Source organism: Trichomycterus rosablanca, chromosome 2, assembly GCF_030014385.1.
Source record: "Trichomycterus rosablanca isolate fTriRos1 chromosome 2, fTriRos1.hap1, whole genome shotgun sequence".
In the NCBI taxonomy this organism is placed as follows: domain Eukaryota; kingdom Metazoa; phylum Chordata; class Actinopteri; order Siluriformes; family Trichomycteridae; genus Trichomycterus; species Trichomycterus rosablanca.
In genome coordinates, this window is record NC_085989.1 from 27,715,202 (window position 1) to 27,732,767 (window position 17,566).

The 17,566-nt window shown below is 37.0% G+C and overlaps 2 protein-coding genes across 2 annotated transcripts; both read right to left on the reverse strand.

Moving 5' to 3' along the window:
* Window positions 1-1,990: 1,990 nt before the first annotated feature.
* matn1 (matrilin 1) lies at window positions 1,991-7,902 on the reverse strand. The gene is made up of 8 exons (XM_062990604.1): window positions 7,821-7,902; window positions 5,536-5,885; window positions 5,177-5,399; window positions 4,578-4,700; window positions 4,051-4,455; window positions 3,825-3,977; window positions 3,654-3,734; window positions 1,991-2,040 (listed from the first exon to the last, which is right to left on the reverse strand). The coding sequence occupies exons 1-8, from the start codon at window positions 7,900-7,902 to the stop codon at window positions 1,991-1,993; spliced, it is 1,467 nt and encodes a 488-aa protein (XP_062846674.1).
* A 1,587-nt stretch (window positions 7,903-9,489) lies between these two features.
* LOC134307913 (lysosomal-associated transmembrane protein 4A) lies at window positions 9,490-16,924 on the reverse strand. The gene is made up of 7 exons (XM_062990608.1): window positions 16,800-16,924; window positions 15,093-15,201; window positions 14,207-14,283; window positions 13,438-13,566; window positions 12,344-12,439; window positions 11,697-11,786; window positions 9,490-10,711 (listed from the first exon to the last, which is right to left on the reverse strand). Exons 1-7 carry the CDS (start codon window positions 16,911-16,913, stop codon window positions 10,637-10,639), a joined length of 690 nt encoding a protein of 229 aa, XP_062846678.1. The 5' UTR covers window positions 16,914-16,924; the 3' UTR covers window positions 9,490-10,636.
* Window positions 16,925-17,566: the final 642 nt, after the last annotated feature.

Sequence of the window (17,566 nt, forward strand, 5' to 3'; positions counted from 1 at the left end):
GCCTTCATAATGGTTGTACTGTCATAATAATAACCTTGACAGTGGTCACTTCATAAAGTTCTTCCTGTTGGACCAATTTAGTTAAGGACCTTGTGTGCATGTCTTAATATGTGAAATTATCTAGCTTCTTTTTTTCTTTGCTAATTTTTCTTTTTTGAAAAATATACATTGTAGTATTAATGTATACATATATTGTATCCTGTATTATGTTATTTAATTTGCTAATGAAGAGCAAGTAAACAAAAATGTGAATGCAAAAATGTTGATCTATTCATCAGGAACTTACTTAAGTGAATACATTGCTCACCTATTATACATATGGCAAAACCAAATACTAAGAAATTCTAAAATTCTAATAAGATTCAGCTTATTATATCATTTATACTAAAAAAATGCAAAAAGTTTAAAACAAATGCAAATAAGAGCATTTTCACTAGTGGTCTTAGACTTTTGGTCCCCATTCTGGAAGTGGATCATCTGAAACACCTGAAAACACATTGCTTGTGGTAATATTATTTTGAAACAAAAAAATTCAGTGGGCATTAGTGGGACCCCAGTATCACCACCATATGAGATATTTAAACCATCTGCACCAGAGGGTCCCAATCATGCATGTGTAATTCTGCTCTCCAAGCACTACTCAGTTCTTCTTTGTAACTTGATTCTGACAACACTGAATGCACTCTAGACATTATGGTAATGTATGACTTTATTTATTCTTGATTACACCTACAGACAGTCTAGAGTATTTAATGTGTGCCATTAGTGTCTCTAAAAGAACACACAAAGTGAGAACAAACACGGACTGTAACTGGAGAGTGAATCACACATCTTTTTTATTAAAACATTCAGTAGAATAGTGAAATAATTACTTACTAACAAAATTTTTGAGGCTTGTAAGCAAATTCAGGAATACACAGGGTGTGAATCCATCACAGGCTAACACACAAATATTTACTCAAACCAAGGGACAGTTTGGGGTAGCCAGTTTACCTTCTGTGTGTTGTATAGAAGAAGAAACCTGAGAGAACATGAAATACTCCTTACAGACAATAATCAGAGGTGAGGAATAACCCGGGACACCAGAACCCATGCTGCCTCGTGGAATTCACTCTACCAGTTATATCACCTTGATGTATTTAAATTAAAAAATCAGGATGATACAGTAACTACATTGTCACCGCTACTGTGAGCTCTCTAAAAATGTGCTGACACATGTGCTAACACACCACCTGACAAGTCTGCTTCTGTGCAATGTGGCACTGTGGTTTACTTATCTACATATGCAGTCTAAACTGGAAACTGTGTGGTACAGTGTAAAAAAACAACAACAGAGCCTATACTTTCTTTCTCATAAAGTTTGCTATCTAACTTTTCTCGTCAACAATGAAAAATACAGACACAAAACAAAGACACAAGATAGATCTTTATTGATTTCGAGCAAGCATATTGATTTTTTAAATGCTTGCTTAGTGTTTAAGTGTATGTGCAGGGGTGTGAATGTGTATGTGTGTCTGTTTTGTGAGAGTGTGTGTGTGTATGTGTGTGTATGTGTTTGTGTGTGCCATGTTAATTTAACCATATACATATATACTTCATATTAAATACAATAAATGTTGCTTTGGACACCAGATGAACTGCAAAAGGTATGAACTAACAGGTGACAGATGAAATAATGAAAGCCAGGAGTAGGTACACTGGCTGTAATTGCCCACTGGTAGAGGCCTTTAACATGCATTTGCAGTTGCTGCATGTCGTAATCATGCTGTTCTTTGTTTAAAGTAGAGTCCTGTGTTTGAAGTATTCTTTTCTCAGATGTTTGTAATGCTAAAACTATGTATGCCAAGAACAGCATAACCAGCTTAATCTCTGTGGAATTTAGTGATGCAGATGCAGATAAATAAAACAGGGTAGGAGAGACATCACAGTTTGGGACTCAGCAACACTTCACAAAAATTTGTGAGGGATGAAGTTGATAGGCAGAACGCTCTCACACAATCTTGTTCTCCAAAACAAGAAGCCTCTTTGTCACATTTTCCAGTAAATCAGATGTCAAGGAAAACCTGTGAAACTAATTACAATGGGTATTGCATATCTAGACACTTAAAATCAAACACTACTTTTTTTCTAAAACCATCAATGTGTTCATTCATTTGCTCTCTGTAACCACTTTATTCTGGTCAGGTTTGTAGTAGATCTGAAGCCTCTCCAAGGAGCTCCTAAGCAAGCAATTATACATTCTATACAGGGCTCTAGTCTATTGCAAGGCCTCACACACTTATTTATTTTCACTTACTCATGCTTCGGGCAATTTAAAGTAATCCATACACCTACTAGTGTGTTATGGGAGACTAGAGAAACTAAAAATGTGGACAGAGGGACCCATACAGGCATACAGAAATCCATTAAAAAGTTCATGTATTTATTTACCTTCAATAACCACTTTATATTGATCAGGACTGTGGTAGATCCAGAGCATACCAACAAATCACTGTGCACAAGGTAAAAATGAACCCTGGAGGGCACTAGTTCATCATAAGGCATTACACAGTTACTCATTTATTTACACCTATTTACACCCTTGGCCAACTACAGATTAATCAGAATGTCTACCTATTAGTATGTAGGTGAAAGTAAACTGAGCATCAAGAGGAAACCCACATGGATGTGCAAAAAACAATGCAAATGCTATACAAACAGCAACCAGAACCAAGGACTGAACCAGTGACCTTGAATGCCAAATCAGACACTTTGTTTACATAATTTCAAATACTTACCCCTTTAAACATTATCTACACTGATCATCCATGACATTAAAACCACTGCCTTGTTTCTACACTCACTGTGCATTTTATCAGCTTCACTGATTATATAGAAGCACTTTGAAGTTCTACAATTACTGACTGTAGTCCATCTATTTCTTTACATATCTTTTTAGCCTGCTTTCACCCTGTTCTTCAATGGTCAGGACCCCCCACAGGACCACCACAGAGCAGGTATTACTTAGTTGGTGGATGATTCTCAGCACTGCTGGTACTGTGTTGTGCTGGTATGAGTGGATCAGACACAGCAGCACTGCTGGAGTTTTTAAATACTGTGTCCACTTACTGTCCACTCTATTAGACACTCCTACCTTGTGGGTCCACCTTGTAGATGTAAAGTCAGAGACGATCGCTCATCTATTGCTGCTGTTTGAGTTGGTCATCTTCTAGACCTTCATCAGTGGTCAATGGACACTGCGCATGGGGCACTGTTGGCTGGATATTTTTGGTTGGTGGACTATTCTCAGTCCAGCAGTGACAGTGAGTTGTTTAAAAACTCCATCAGCGCTGCTGTGCCTTATCCACTCATACCAGCACAACACACACTAACACACCACCACCATGTCAGTGTCACTGCAGTGCTGAGAATGACCCACCACCCAAATAATACCTGCTCTGTGGTGGCCCTGGGAGAGTTAAATAACAGCATGAAAGGGGGCTAACAAAGCATGAAGAGAAACAGATGGACTACAGTCAGTAATTGTAGAACTACAAAGTGCTTCTATATGGTAAGTGGATCTGATCAAATGAACAGTGAGTGTAGAAACAAGGAGGTGGTTTTAATGTTATGGCTGATCAGTGTATATACCTTACACACATAGAAAAGGATATATTTCTTTGTTATTGCCTGTAGTGCAGCCTCCACTTTCTTCTGGAACTTTGTGACTGAATTACATTCACAGGGATCCTCCACTGCAAGTAAAGCAACAGTTAGGTCTATCAGTATATTGAGGTTTGCATTTTAAACTTTTGGTATTTTTTGTGTCATTGTAGCAGTTCTACCTGAGCAAGTATTGATGTGTAGCTCTTTGGCTATTTGGTTTATGGCTTTGAAGTCAGCAGTGTAGAAGTAATGCTCTGCAACTGGCTCAGATGCGATCTCTTTCAACTCATCTTCAACGGCGTTGCCTACTCCTACAGCGTACATCTTGAAGCCTAGTGTACAAACCAATATGTTACCCATGCTCACTGTTATGTGTCATTGAAGTGCCTCAATGTTTTTATTTACCATGCTCTTTAGCCTTCTTTGCAGCATCTCCAATGTAATCCTGTGACCTGCCATCTGTGAAGACAATGCCCACCTTGGTCACTCCTGGCCTGGCACCCTGGCTGATACTAAAGCTGTTGTCAACCAGGAAGCGAATAGCCTGGCCAGTCATTGTTCCACGTTCCATGTAGGCCATCTTCTTCACAGCTTCCTTTACATCCTTTTTGCTGTTGTAACGTCCCAGAGGGAACTCCTGCTTGACGGTGCTGGAGTATTGCACCAGACCCACATGGGCATTCTTTTCAGACACGTCCAGCTTTTCCACAATCTGGTTGATCCACTTCTTCACCAGCTCAAAGTTCTCAGGCCTTACGCTCTTGGAGCCATCAATCAGGAAGACCACATCAGTCACAGCATCACTGCAGGCTGAGAAAACAAGAACACAGAGCAGTTAGTAACTGGATGTTTTTTTAGAATTTATAATATTACCCCAGTAAGAATTAAGGTGGCTTAATAGAAACATTCACCAAAGACATGCACATACTCACCACTGCAGGTACGACCATCTTCCTTGAGTGTCTGACCCTCTTTACAGGCACACTTAAATGATCCAGGTACACTGATACAAATTTGCTCACAGTCATGATCACCTGATGCACACAGGTCAGTCACTGTTCCATCACAGGTGTCACGAACAGAGACACAGGTAGGTGAGGTAAATCAGAAGAAAGACAATAATACTATGTTAGGTAAGGAACTGTCACATTTTAACGATTTGCTGCACTTTTTTGAGTCCTTAAAACAGCAAATCTTTAAAACAAGCAGGCACATCAAAGGACCAGGGACCTGAGGAGCACCAGGTGCCTGAGACACCTCTTCAGCATATAGTTATGTTTATTTCAGGTTCCTGCTGCTCTGATAGAAGGTTTCTACAGCACTGGTTCTCAACTATTCCTCAGAGTTCTACTTATATTTTTGATGTCAGATATTGAGAACCACTGCCAATATTATTGGAAACCCTATATCTTTAGGTGTAGAAACTTACTTTTGAACTTAATAATGATGAATGCTGAAAGTCCTTTCAGAGGAGTCCATTCTATTATTCCCCTTAAATAACCACCCCTTTACCTTTATCTCTCTCACTCACCACAAAAGGCCTCCTGAAACTTCTTGGTGAGCTTCTCAATGAAGCCATAGCTCTCCACATAGTCAGTGTGCTCCTCCAGAGGCTGACTAGCCATTTGCTTTAGAGTATTCATGTCCACTCGACCTACACCAATGGCAAATATCTCAATGCCTGACTCTCTAGCTTTTGCCGCAATTTCACGCACATTGTCCTGTGGTCGTCCATCTGTCACAATGATTGCTACCTGCAGTCAAGGAAAATATGAATGTTAAATGATGCAGAACTGTATTAGGATACTGTTAGAATAAAAACGTTAATTAAAAAGTAAAGTGTTTATCTAGTGTAATTTATTCCTTATTCTCTAAATAAAAATGTCTGACCTTGCTTATATCAGGAGATTTGGTGCGAGCACCCTCAGCCTCACTGAAGGCCACATTCAGGGCAAACTGAATAGCCAGGCCAGTCATGGTGCCAGTCGAGAGTGGCTCAATCTTTGACACTGCTTTGACCAGTGCAGCCTTTGCCTTGTAGGACTTGAGTGAAACCTCATTCTTCACCTTACTGGCATAATTTACAACACCAACACGTGTGGCATCAGGCCCCACATCTAGACCATCTATCACCTTGTTAAGGAACACCTTGACCTGCTCAAACTCAGAGGGCCTCACGCTCCGAGAACTGTCGATGATGAACACCAGATCGGTAGGCTTGGTCTTGCACAATCCTGCAGCTAAAAAGTGGCAGCAAAAGAGGGAAGAGGATTGACTTTACTCCTGAAAAACTACATTCTAGCAAATACATTCATAGTGTGTTTTTATACTGTACTGAGAAAACAAAAAAAGATTTATTAATAAATAGTGTTTGTTTTCATTTGGTCAAGACAGTAACTATGTTTCATTTTCCATTTCATTTTCATCAACCACTTATCCTGGTAAGGGTTGCAGCGAGTCTGGAAGAAATACCCTGAGCAGGGCACAAATCCATTGCAGGGCTATGGTTATGGATGTTTATTAAAAAACTAAATATGCAGTTGATCAACAGTAGAATGAGTAAGTATTAGTCTGATTTAAAGCCAATTATAATAAGAACAGTTTTAGTGAGTGATAGCATTGAGACCTGTGGTTGGAGGGTTTGGGGTGGTGACACTGAGGGAGGGAGTGTTGAGGCTGTAGAGAGCTGAATGAACTTACAGTGTGGGCAAGGCATATAATAACTGCTATTGATTACACATTCACCCACAGGTATTTGCACATATGCACACATACATATACTGTGTAAAACACATCTTTGTGTCCAACTGAACAAGTAAGAAAATAACAAATTACTGAAGGCTGCAACTACATTTCTTCACTAATATTAAAATTGGTCATATGACTAAACTAAAGCTTGCTTGATTTTACATAAACTATATATTCATATCATGCTGAATACAGTGGTACCTTGTAACTCAACGTCCCCTAAACTCAAAATCTTTGAAGCGCAACACCCTTTGTCGAGACATTTGTACCCTTAAACTCAACGTTTCCCTTAAACTCAACATGTTCAGTTTGTTTTTTAAAAATATATTTATTTAATTTCAACAGTGGCAACAGCCACTTTGTTCAGTGCTTGGCTTGAGTGGTGCGGTGTTTAGCTGGATTTTTCTCACTGTTTCAGTTTTAAGCTTGTGCTATGGGGCTTGGGGTTTTAAGAAACTGTAAGAATCAGCTTTGATGAAATGCATTAACAGGTTTACCATACATCCTTATGGGAAGAAATACCTTAAAACTCAATGCCTTTTAAACTCGATGTCAGTTCCAGAACCAACTGACGTTGAGTTTTAAGGTACCACTGTACATAATAATACTTTTTTCTAGTATGTTGTCTACAGGTAAAGCACCGATCACCCTGTTTAATACTGTTTACTACTGATAACTACTAGAAAATATTCAAAATATTATATTATAAATATTATAAAATAATATATAGAAAATAGAAATATAAAAGAAAATATTCAAAATATTATGTAGCAAAAATCTCAGCAATATCAAATTTATTAATTTGCATGTATTCATTTAGCAACAGCTTTATTCTGGTCAGGGTTACCAAGGTTCTAGAGCCAAATTTAGGAACACAAGGCACAAAGCATCACTACACACAGAATAAGTCATCAGCCATCTCAGGTCATAAAACATTACCCTTATACATCTAGGGGCAATGTAAAGTTACAGATCAAACAAATAGCATTTTTAAGGAGGAAACTAGGGTACCCAAAAAAAACATATAGCTGTAAGACAATTTTCAGCTGCATCACTGAACAACTCTTCCAATGCATATATTTCCTTTTAAAATTGTATTCTTAATGTCTTAAAAGATATACTGTAGACATTTGAAGCTACATTCACAAATGAATTGATTTGCACAAATATTAGCTGCCCCAGATATTACCTACAGGCTTCTATTATAAGTTTTTTTTTTTTTTTTTTTTTTAATAAAGCATGTTAAAAGTATTTTGTAGTCAATTTTAAAATAAATAAAAAATACAAGAGAGTGATACAATTTATTTATTGAGTCATAAGTCTAGAATCTTCAACTTACTGGAAATCACTAAACTGATAAAAGTTCAATTAATTACATTTTTATAAAACCACATTCACACAAATCAAGGATGCTATTAGTTTCTCACCCATGGCAGCTGCATGGCGAAGGTCCACCGTGGCTTGTGCTCCAAAGATGCACAGCAGCACCACAAACCCTAGCAACGCCATATTGGATGCAACAGGAGTCCTAACTGCAGGCTCAACTACCAGTTGCAGAATGATTCACAGTGTGAAAGGCTGAGGTTATCAGCGCACACAAACACACACATACAGATACATTTACATTAGACCAAGAGACGTCCCCCTAGGATCTGTTTTCATTAAAAAAAAGTGTGTTGGAGATTGTTAGAGAGGAGGGGAAATACCCCTGCACAAAAAATTGAACGTTTGGATAGGAAAGAAAAACACACCTTGATCGTGCAGCATGCATGTGTGTGTAAGGTGGGCCAGGTTCGGTTGGACCGCTGGGAGGGTCTCTTACTTGGGGTAGGACTCATATAAACATTCCGATGAATCTCTCTTTTCTAACCAGTTTACCACTCGAATAATTCTTACACACATAGTAATTTATGCACAGGATGTGTGGGAAGCATGAATGCTTAGCTAACACAGCTATCCCTGTTTAAGATTGTAAGTGCTCCATATAGGACCTTCTACATCTATATGTGAGTGTATCTATGTATCTAAGTGTGTACACAAACACACACACACACACACACACACACACATGAAATCTTGGGATCCGAGAAAATGTGGGAATTTTGTTAAGCATTCACTGTGTGCATACATGAAAGACTTTTAATTCACATACATCATTTCTGGAATAGATTTAACATATTGTAAATTGTGATTTGCTAATTCTCTTGACCCAAAAGAAAAATTTTCAATGTTTTCACTGACCAAACTGTAATTTGTAAATATAAACAGATAGAATAGAATTTGATGCCTGAAACACACTCAAACTGAAACAAATAAAACAGAAGCATGTTTACCACTGTTACGTCACCTTTCTTATTAATTACATTTTTTTATTGTTTAATCATTTGATACAAGACTTCAACTGCTCAACAAGTGGTCCCTGTTTTTTTATTCTCCTCTTCATGATGCATCATGCGATTTTAATAGCAGACAAATCTGGACTGCAGGCAGGCCAGTCAAGCACAAGCACTCTGTGTAACCACGCTGTTGTAGTGGCCTGACATTGTCTTGCTGAAATAAACATGGACATCCTGTAAAATGGATGGCAGCATGTCTCTCTAAAATCCACATACACCTCCACATCAATGGTACCTTTACCCATATTCAAGTCCCCAATGCTGTGGGCAATAATGAACCCATGCACCATGACAGATGTTGGCTTTGGCACTTTTGGGTCTCGATGGTCCAATTCCTCTTTGGCACAGAGGACTCACTATCCTTTTTTTTCTAAAAACAAGCTGAACCATAGACTCATATTACTAGTATGCTAGTCAGCATACTGAAGGTAAGCCAGAATGTATATAGAGCTTATTTATACACGCAGTCTGTTTCAACCACAAACACATTTTGGTCTGCTTTGGTCAGGTTCAACTCTCTGCCAGAAACTTAAACAAACACACAGCAAAAACCGGAAAGCATATAAAAAAAAAAAAGTAAAACAAATTCTTCCTGTTAGTTCTGCTTGTTAATGAATAGCTGTTTACTGCCTTATTTCTTTTGTAATTTAAACTTGTTGGAAAAAGCACATAGCAACAATGACAACATGACATTTTAAAGATTTTAGGCTGTTTATTAAAGCTGCAGCATGGTAAGTGAGCAACATGCAACAAAAAATCTTTAGTCCAGTGCACAATTCCCCAACATTTACTAATGAGATGGCTGCAAATGGCAAATCAAATTTTAGTGACTCAACACAGTACAAAAACACCAATGTTGAAATGTTTTCCTCTGCTAACTCAATAATGCTTTCTTCAATTCAGAAAATGTTGCACACTTAAATTGTATATACACTTAACAATTCATTAGAAACTAATGAATTAGTTATATTATGCAATACACCACTTTTGTCTCAGACAGGAATTCTTTCTAGCATGAATTAAACAAGCTATTGAATACATTTGTTTTAGATTGTTCTTAATTGCTGCAGATTTTGCCTATTGTGATTTTGTTTGTTTAACCACATCCCACAGGTGCTTACTAGATTTATATCTGGTGACTGGGAAGTACACTAAACACTGAAGCACTATTATATTGATAGAAGGTATTTTAAGAGCAGTACATTGTGGGCAAAGTGGGAAATGCATGGAGAGCAACAATTTTTAGATTAGGTATGTGGTTCTAAATATTCTCAACTGGTATTACAAGGCCAAATGTCTGCCAAGTTATAATTCCCCATATCATTACAGCAGAAGCAGCAGCCTAAACTGTTGAAAAAGACAGGCTAGATCCATGGACTAATACTGTTTATGTCAAATTCTGACCCCATCTGCATGATGCAGCAAAGAATAAGATTTATCAGACCTTTAACTGTCCCATTTTGATAAGCCTGTGCCCATTTTAGCATAGGATTTTAGATCTTGGCTGAAAAAAGTGGAACTTCTGTGGTCTTGGTGGTAAACATTGACAGTGGTTTAAAACATACAGGCCATGTTCAGGTTCAAACGCTGATCAAAATGACGACCTATTAACACATTCCATAACATCTTTTGTAAAAAATAAATGTCAATACCTATCATAATGGCTTTATCATAACGGCTTCATATAATTAACATTATATTAATAGAGCAGGTCCGTATTCATTATGTTAAGACTTAAGCATATTTTGTCTATGAATTTGTGCATACATTTGTAATACATATAGCACACTTTGTGCATATCTGCACAAAGTGAGATACATAAGACGCGAGTGTGCTCTCTATTTGTTTTAAGGCTCTTGATAAGTAGGGGGCATGGCCTTAGCTTTCATCTTCACAGCTTCATCATAAGAGGGCAGTTTCACCTATCAGTCAAGAGAACAGAAAAACATCTAGTTAGTTTAGTGGTATGGGACTTACAAGTTCAAGAACAGGAACATTAATGTACGTGGATAGATATAAACGTTTCAAGAGATATAATAGTAACCAAGACAAAACATTGACAAAAATTCTGGACAGGCAGTAGTAGCTCAGTTTATAATGTACTGGTGATTAAGACTAGTGATTGGAAGGAGCTGGTTTAAGCTTCATCACCTCTAAATCTCCCTTATCTTAAGCAAAGCCCTTTACCTCCTATAATTGGGATTACATTCAGTAGCAACTGTAAGTTACTTTGGATAAAATGTTTCCTAAATACTTAATGTAATTGTATCAATATATTAAATAGATCAAATTATTAGGGATTTCTCTGGTAGGGCTATATTATACAAAGCCACATGCAAAATGCACGTCATAAAATTGGTGCAGATTAAACTGATGGGGAATAGTGGCAGGTCAATAAACCTTACAGTGCGGCCTTTGCAGTAATGTGTTACGCATTTAGGAGCCAATCAACAGCAGCACAACACTACATACTAAACATTTTCTAATGTATTTGTTCCCCTCTACTGACGTCATTAATGCTACTTTTTAAATATTCTTAAAAGAGGATGATTAATTTTACTTATACATTCTATTTTCAGTAAATGTCTGATCAGTGGATCCAAGCAACACTGGGTGCAGTGCAGAGAGACATTGGACAGGATGTCAGTCCATCCCTGGGTACCACTTAATTAGACATTCACCTAGAGACTATTTTGGAGTAACTAGTCTACCAACTTATTGTTGGAAAGTGGGAGGTAACTCAACCTATAAGATCTGGAGGAAAACCTGCTGACATGGAGGAATGATACCAAAATTCTCTTTGGAATAAAACATCCTGCAAGCTTCACATAGTTTTGACCATATTGTTAGGTTTGCACTACAATATTAGAGTGAGACTGAAGTCATTTTGAGATTGAACCTGCTCACCATCACAGCGCTGTCCTCCTTGGTGCGGGCTGGTTTTCGCTCTTCCTTCAGCAGATATAGAGAACGAATTGAAACTTGAAGCATGTAAACCTACACATCCCAAAAACACTAGTTAACAGCATGCCTAATAAAACCAAAAGTAGAAAAAATCCTGAACAGCTCACATTGATTGTAGAGATTGAGAAGGTTGGACAGGTAGGTTGACAGAACGACACACTGCCCACAAGTGTATAAACACATTCTCAAACACACATTCACTAAACTTAGATTCAGAACACAATTTTTTTCTAAAGTTTCATCTTCTACTAAGTACAGAGTGTTCCTTCTAGTGCTACATGTCCAGGTTCTGCCCACTCCTCCTTTCCTGTATCTACAATATTAGTGTTTTTACACAGCTAAAAAGACCCTACTGAGGCTGTCCTACCCAGTCGACAGATGAGAGAGACAGAAATAGTAAAAGATATTTCCATGCATTTTAGTGAGTAAAACATATCTGCCCTGATTAATTGTGTATGTTAATAAGTGAGAACAAAAAGGGTCTTTGTGGAAAGTTTAAACATTAGTCAGTGCATTTAACATACTGAATTGATTAAAATATATTCAGGCAGACACATGGTCAAAAACCACATGCTGTGTAAAGAACAAACCTTCAGCAAGATGTTCATCACAAAGAAAACACCATATATCATGGTGACACGGTTTAACTCCAACCCCTCCAACTTGGCACCGCCTTTTAGGTTTGACTGCAACAACAATTTATAAAAGTAATAAGCTTTTTCTTTGCAATGTTTTAATGTGGATGTTTTAACATTAGTCTGGGTGTTGCCTGACTGATTAAAGACATCAAGGCAAAAATGTAGTATTTACACACTGCTACTATCCAAATGTAGCAATATTTACATAATGTTTATTTCTAATTGGAATATTATACAGGTATAGGTAAATAACAAACATGCTATTATGCACCTAGTTCAGCTCTTGATTTAGCACATATACAGTAAATTAAAGTATTCAGACCCCTTGACCTTTTGCACAATGTGCAAAATATTTTAAATGAATATAATTTTTTTTTTTTTTTGGGGGGGGGGGGGGGGGGGGAGTTATTACAGCGATTAGAGCTGCAAGTCTTCTAGGATATGCTTCTACAAGCTTTGCATACCTAAATTTCGGCAGGCTCTGTCAAACTAAATGGTGAACGTCTGTGAACTGTCATCTTCAGGTCTCCCCACAGATGCTCAATGGGGTTTAAGTCTAGACTATGGCTGGGTTACTCAAGGGCATTCAAAGACTTGCCTGTATGTGAAATACTGTATACTTTGTGCCACTTTTGTGTTGGTGAACTGTTGCCCCAGTCTGAATTTGCATCCACTCTGCCATAATGGACTGATTTGTGGAGAGCTACAGGTTATGTCATCTGTACACAGGACTTTTGAAGCTCTTTTAGTAGAAGTTGGATTCTTTCTTACCTCCCTGACCAAGGCGCTTTTATTGCAGATGCTCTATTTAATTGGAAAGACCACCATGGTCCTAAGAACACACAATGCCTTAGATATTGTTCTTACACCCTTGCCCTAATCTGTGGCTTGCCACAATTTGAATGATTGTGGAGATTCATAGATAGTTCATTGGACTTCATGGCTTGATTCTTGGCAAATACACAACACAATAAACTGTGCAAAAGTTAAGGGGTCTGAATACTTTTCTAAATCACTGTATATATAGTGTGAGCATTGTCTCTTACAGCAAGCCGCAGTGCATCTAGATATGTGGGAAATCCAGGCAGTCCAATCCGAGAATCAAACAGGGAAAGAAGACCCAGAGCCACTTCAATAAACATGAACAGCACAAATGGCACAACACATATTGGCCCCTACGACAGAGATAGAGATGTTAAACCATAAATCACATTTGTCTCTGAGTTTTTTAAAGATTATATTTTAAAATATTGGACATTTGAGAGTTAAACACTCCTTTGCAGTTATAACAGTCACCATTTTTCTGTGGATGCTTAAAAGATTTTGGAGTTTGTCAGGTTTCCTCTGATTCACTGGGTGCAATGCAGTTACAGACCCCAGACAAGACACCAATCCATCACTAACAGATGTTATGTTTCAATGTAACACTAAAGGTTTGTGTATGTTTTTGCAAAGTAAATATCAATATTAAAGAAAGCCGGTCTCTATCCTGGAGACTCATGATTCAGGGTAAATATTTATGTCCGAACTGAACTGAGATTATAACATGATTTCAAGCGCGCGCACACACACACACACACACACACACACACAATCATTTTAGTAGATTTAGTAAATTAGGTACATACCAAACCAAATGTTATAATACTAACATTTAGCTTTTCTATATCTAATGTTGTATACATATGGCATAATTAAATATTATTGTAACAATATGTATTATATTATTAAATATTATTATAATTCTGATTGATAAAACAAGAACAGATTTGCTGAACAGCCTGTTGAGCACTCATACATGCAATCACATATTACCTTACGACGAGACAACAGGACCAGCACAGTGGAGAATGACATCAGTACCAAAGAGACATAGTTTGTGCTTATGTCAACTACAAAGGAAATATAAATAAATAAACAGTTAACAATTAAACAAAATTGAATTGAAAGTTTCAGAAACAATGTTTCTCAGTGTAAGATTGCTAAGAACTTTTCACCATCTACAGGTCATAATATTATGAAAAGATACAGGTTAGATTAAACTCCCTGTATCATTTAATGATATTATCATATCTATAAATGGGGTTTGTAGATTTTTGTTAGATGCCTTGTTTAAAAAAAAAAAAAAAATCTTAGTTGTTCTAAAGAGCTTTATACTGTTTAAACTCGTTAAGCCAATCGGGATTTAGTTACTCCACAGTCAAGTTCTATTGTAATGTAGTTACCAGTCATTTATCCACTCATTTACATTCTTACTCAAGTAGTTATTTGTATGAATATTTATATTACATTTTCGCTTTTGCTATCAGCTTTGATTATCTATAGTTACTAGTATTATCAGTTGTGCACATCTATTACATTTTAAAATTGTAATATTATGCATTTACATTTTTAATACTAATTAATACTGGAAAAATAGCTTTTGTTGTTCTTAGCTGATGAATAACTGCATTTATGATTTTGACTTAGTGGTGTGATAAAGTTTTAAGGCTATTAATAACAAAACTAAATAAAAAATATGTTAGTTTTGCATTATTCATGTGCAAACTTTTCCACAGTTTGTACTTATGCAAGTCTTTACCGACTTTAATTCAATAATTATATTAATGTTCAAGTACTGATACATAATTATACAAATGAGAAGCAAGAGCTTAAAAATTATGTTTTTATTTATTCAACACTAAAACATCATGAAACTTACACATGCAGTTGCCCTGGGTATGTTTCATTTCAGTATATGAGACAGTGATTGGATCTTTTCCTTTGATTATTCCAACAGTCCAATCCACAGCCACCAGCAGATTAAACACCTTGATACATACACGTACATACAGAGAGAGAGAAAGAATGAGTTGAAGTTTGAGAGAATATGTTTGTATGAGTATGCTCAGTGTCTCTGAAAGTGTGTACTCTGGCAGCAGATGTGTTTTCATTCCTCTCTTTAAGCCAGTACCAACAGAACTAGTTACCCAGGAACAGCGATTCATTCAGGAAAGCCTTTAAAAGTGTATATTGCATAACATACACATTCACACACACCGAAATAAAGAATTCTCTCTTGTGGGCTGTTTCCTGCAGGTATTTGAAGATTGAGTTTCTGGAGTTTTCTTGCAAAGATTTTGACTCATACGTGGTATCGCACATGAGAGAAGTTTCTTTTCATCATTCAGTACACAGTGGATTAAATCTGAACACCTCTGTAACTGTATATAAAGAATCCAGTAGTTAATATAACGCTTAAAATTTATATGTACAAAAAAATTAGGATTAGGTATGAAATGAGAGATCAGAAAATCAGAGCAAATTGATTAGACACTGATATGCAAATGAATTCCCAGAAATGTTTTGGACTGGAGATTATCACATAACAAGAGTAACAGTTTAGAAGTTTCCTAGAAATATATTTCATCATTTTCCTTCATGTTATTTTTGTCACCACCTATTATTTCCTGTTAGAAACAATCTATGGTCAAAACTATAAAGACCCCTTCCTATTATTGAGTGTAGGTGTTTTAGCCACACCCATTGCTAACAGATGTATTAAATCAATTATATAAAATAAATTATGTGTTTCCAACTTTGTGGCAACAATTTGAGAAAGCCTCCTTCATGTTTTAGCAGGACTGTGCCACTTGACACAAAGCAAAATCCGTATTGACATTTGGCAAGGTGTGACCTGCACAGAACCTGGGATGATTCAGAACATTTGTTGTGAGCTAGGCCTTCTTGTCCAACACCAGCGCATTAGCTTACAAATGCTTTGTGGCTGAATGGGCACAAAGGGCCACAGACACACTAAAAGCCTTGTTAAAAGCATTCCCAGAAAAAGTGAAAGCTGTTACTGCCACACATGGCAATACATCTATTTTAATGTCCATTGTTCTGAAATAGAATGCCAACAAGCTCACGGTCATGTGTGCTCATACTTTTGCACATGTTGGGAATAGTGCAAGCATAAATATGTAGCTATGATTTTTGTTTTCTTTAACAACAGAGAGTAATGCTACTGTAACTGTAAATATAAGATGCTTGTTTCGAAATGATTCTCTGTTTTTCACAGGCTTCTTATCGGCTAATCTATATTAACCCAGCCCAACATCAGCTTCCTCTTAATGACTGTGTACGCTAAAATAAACTGATTCTGTTGCTGCTGTTGCAGGCCCTGATCAACCCTTAACACTACACAAAACAGGAAGAACTGTTCCTGTTTGGTGAAGTGTCGATTGTCAGTGTGCCCAAAGTTAAAACATGTTTTTTCAACTAAAATCAGTTCTCAGACCCATCAAACATCACAAAATGAACATACATAAAGTAATTTCTATCTAAACTATACATCTAGATTCAGATGTTGTAAAATCTAGATCTAGTTGCACAATCTTAAAGCAAGTGTTTGTGTGTGGAATATTACCAAATAGAGGATAGCCGAGACCCGGGTGGCTGTGTGGACATGGCAGCAGAGTGACTGAGTTCCAGACATCTTTTCTCTTTCTTGCTTTTTCGCCTTCTCACTCACACAAAGCATCTGACATGCACACTCGGAGACACAGCCTTACAAACCACACACACTTCCTGATGCTAACACGCATGCACACACTGCTTACAAATTTTACATGTCTGCAGAGAGCTTTGCAGGCCAAGTTATTCAGATGTGTTTAATATTTTATTGTTTGTTCTGCTCTGTACTACAAATACTTTATCTGCAATGCATTACTAGCATAAATGTAGGTTATTGTTTACCATAGAATAAGATACTTAAAGGTTACCTAATGTTAAATTTAAAAGTTTACATACAGTTGCAAAGGGCATCTGGGAAAATGTATTTGCCTTTGCTGTTTTTCGATAGTTTTGACTAAACTGAACTACCACAGCATCTGTGTCAAAATTAAACACTTTAGCCTCAGATCACAAATTATCATGTTTATGGCTCCACAGATTATGGAAAATCCACAGGCCCTGAAGCAGCAAAGCATCCCGACACATTATCACATTACCAAATCATGTTTAACTGCTGACATAATGTGGAACCTGGTGTTACCCCTACGTCAGATGTAAAAGTACCAAATCTTTTAACTCCCAAAAGGCTTGGTGGTTAGTGTGTTGGGTTTTATTTTATTTGGTTTCTAGTAGTTAATTTGATTAGTTTCAGTTATTTTGGCCACCTTTTACTTTGTCGTT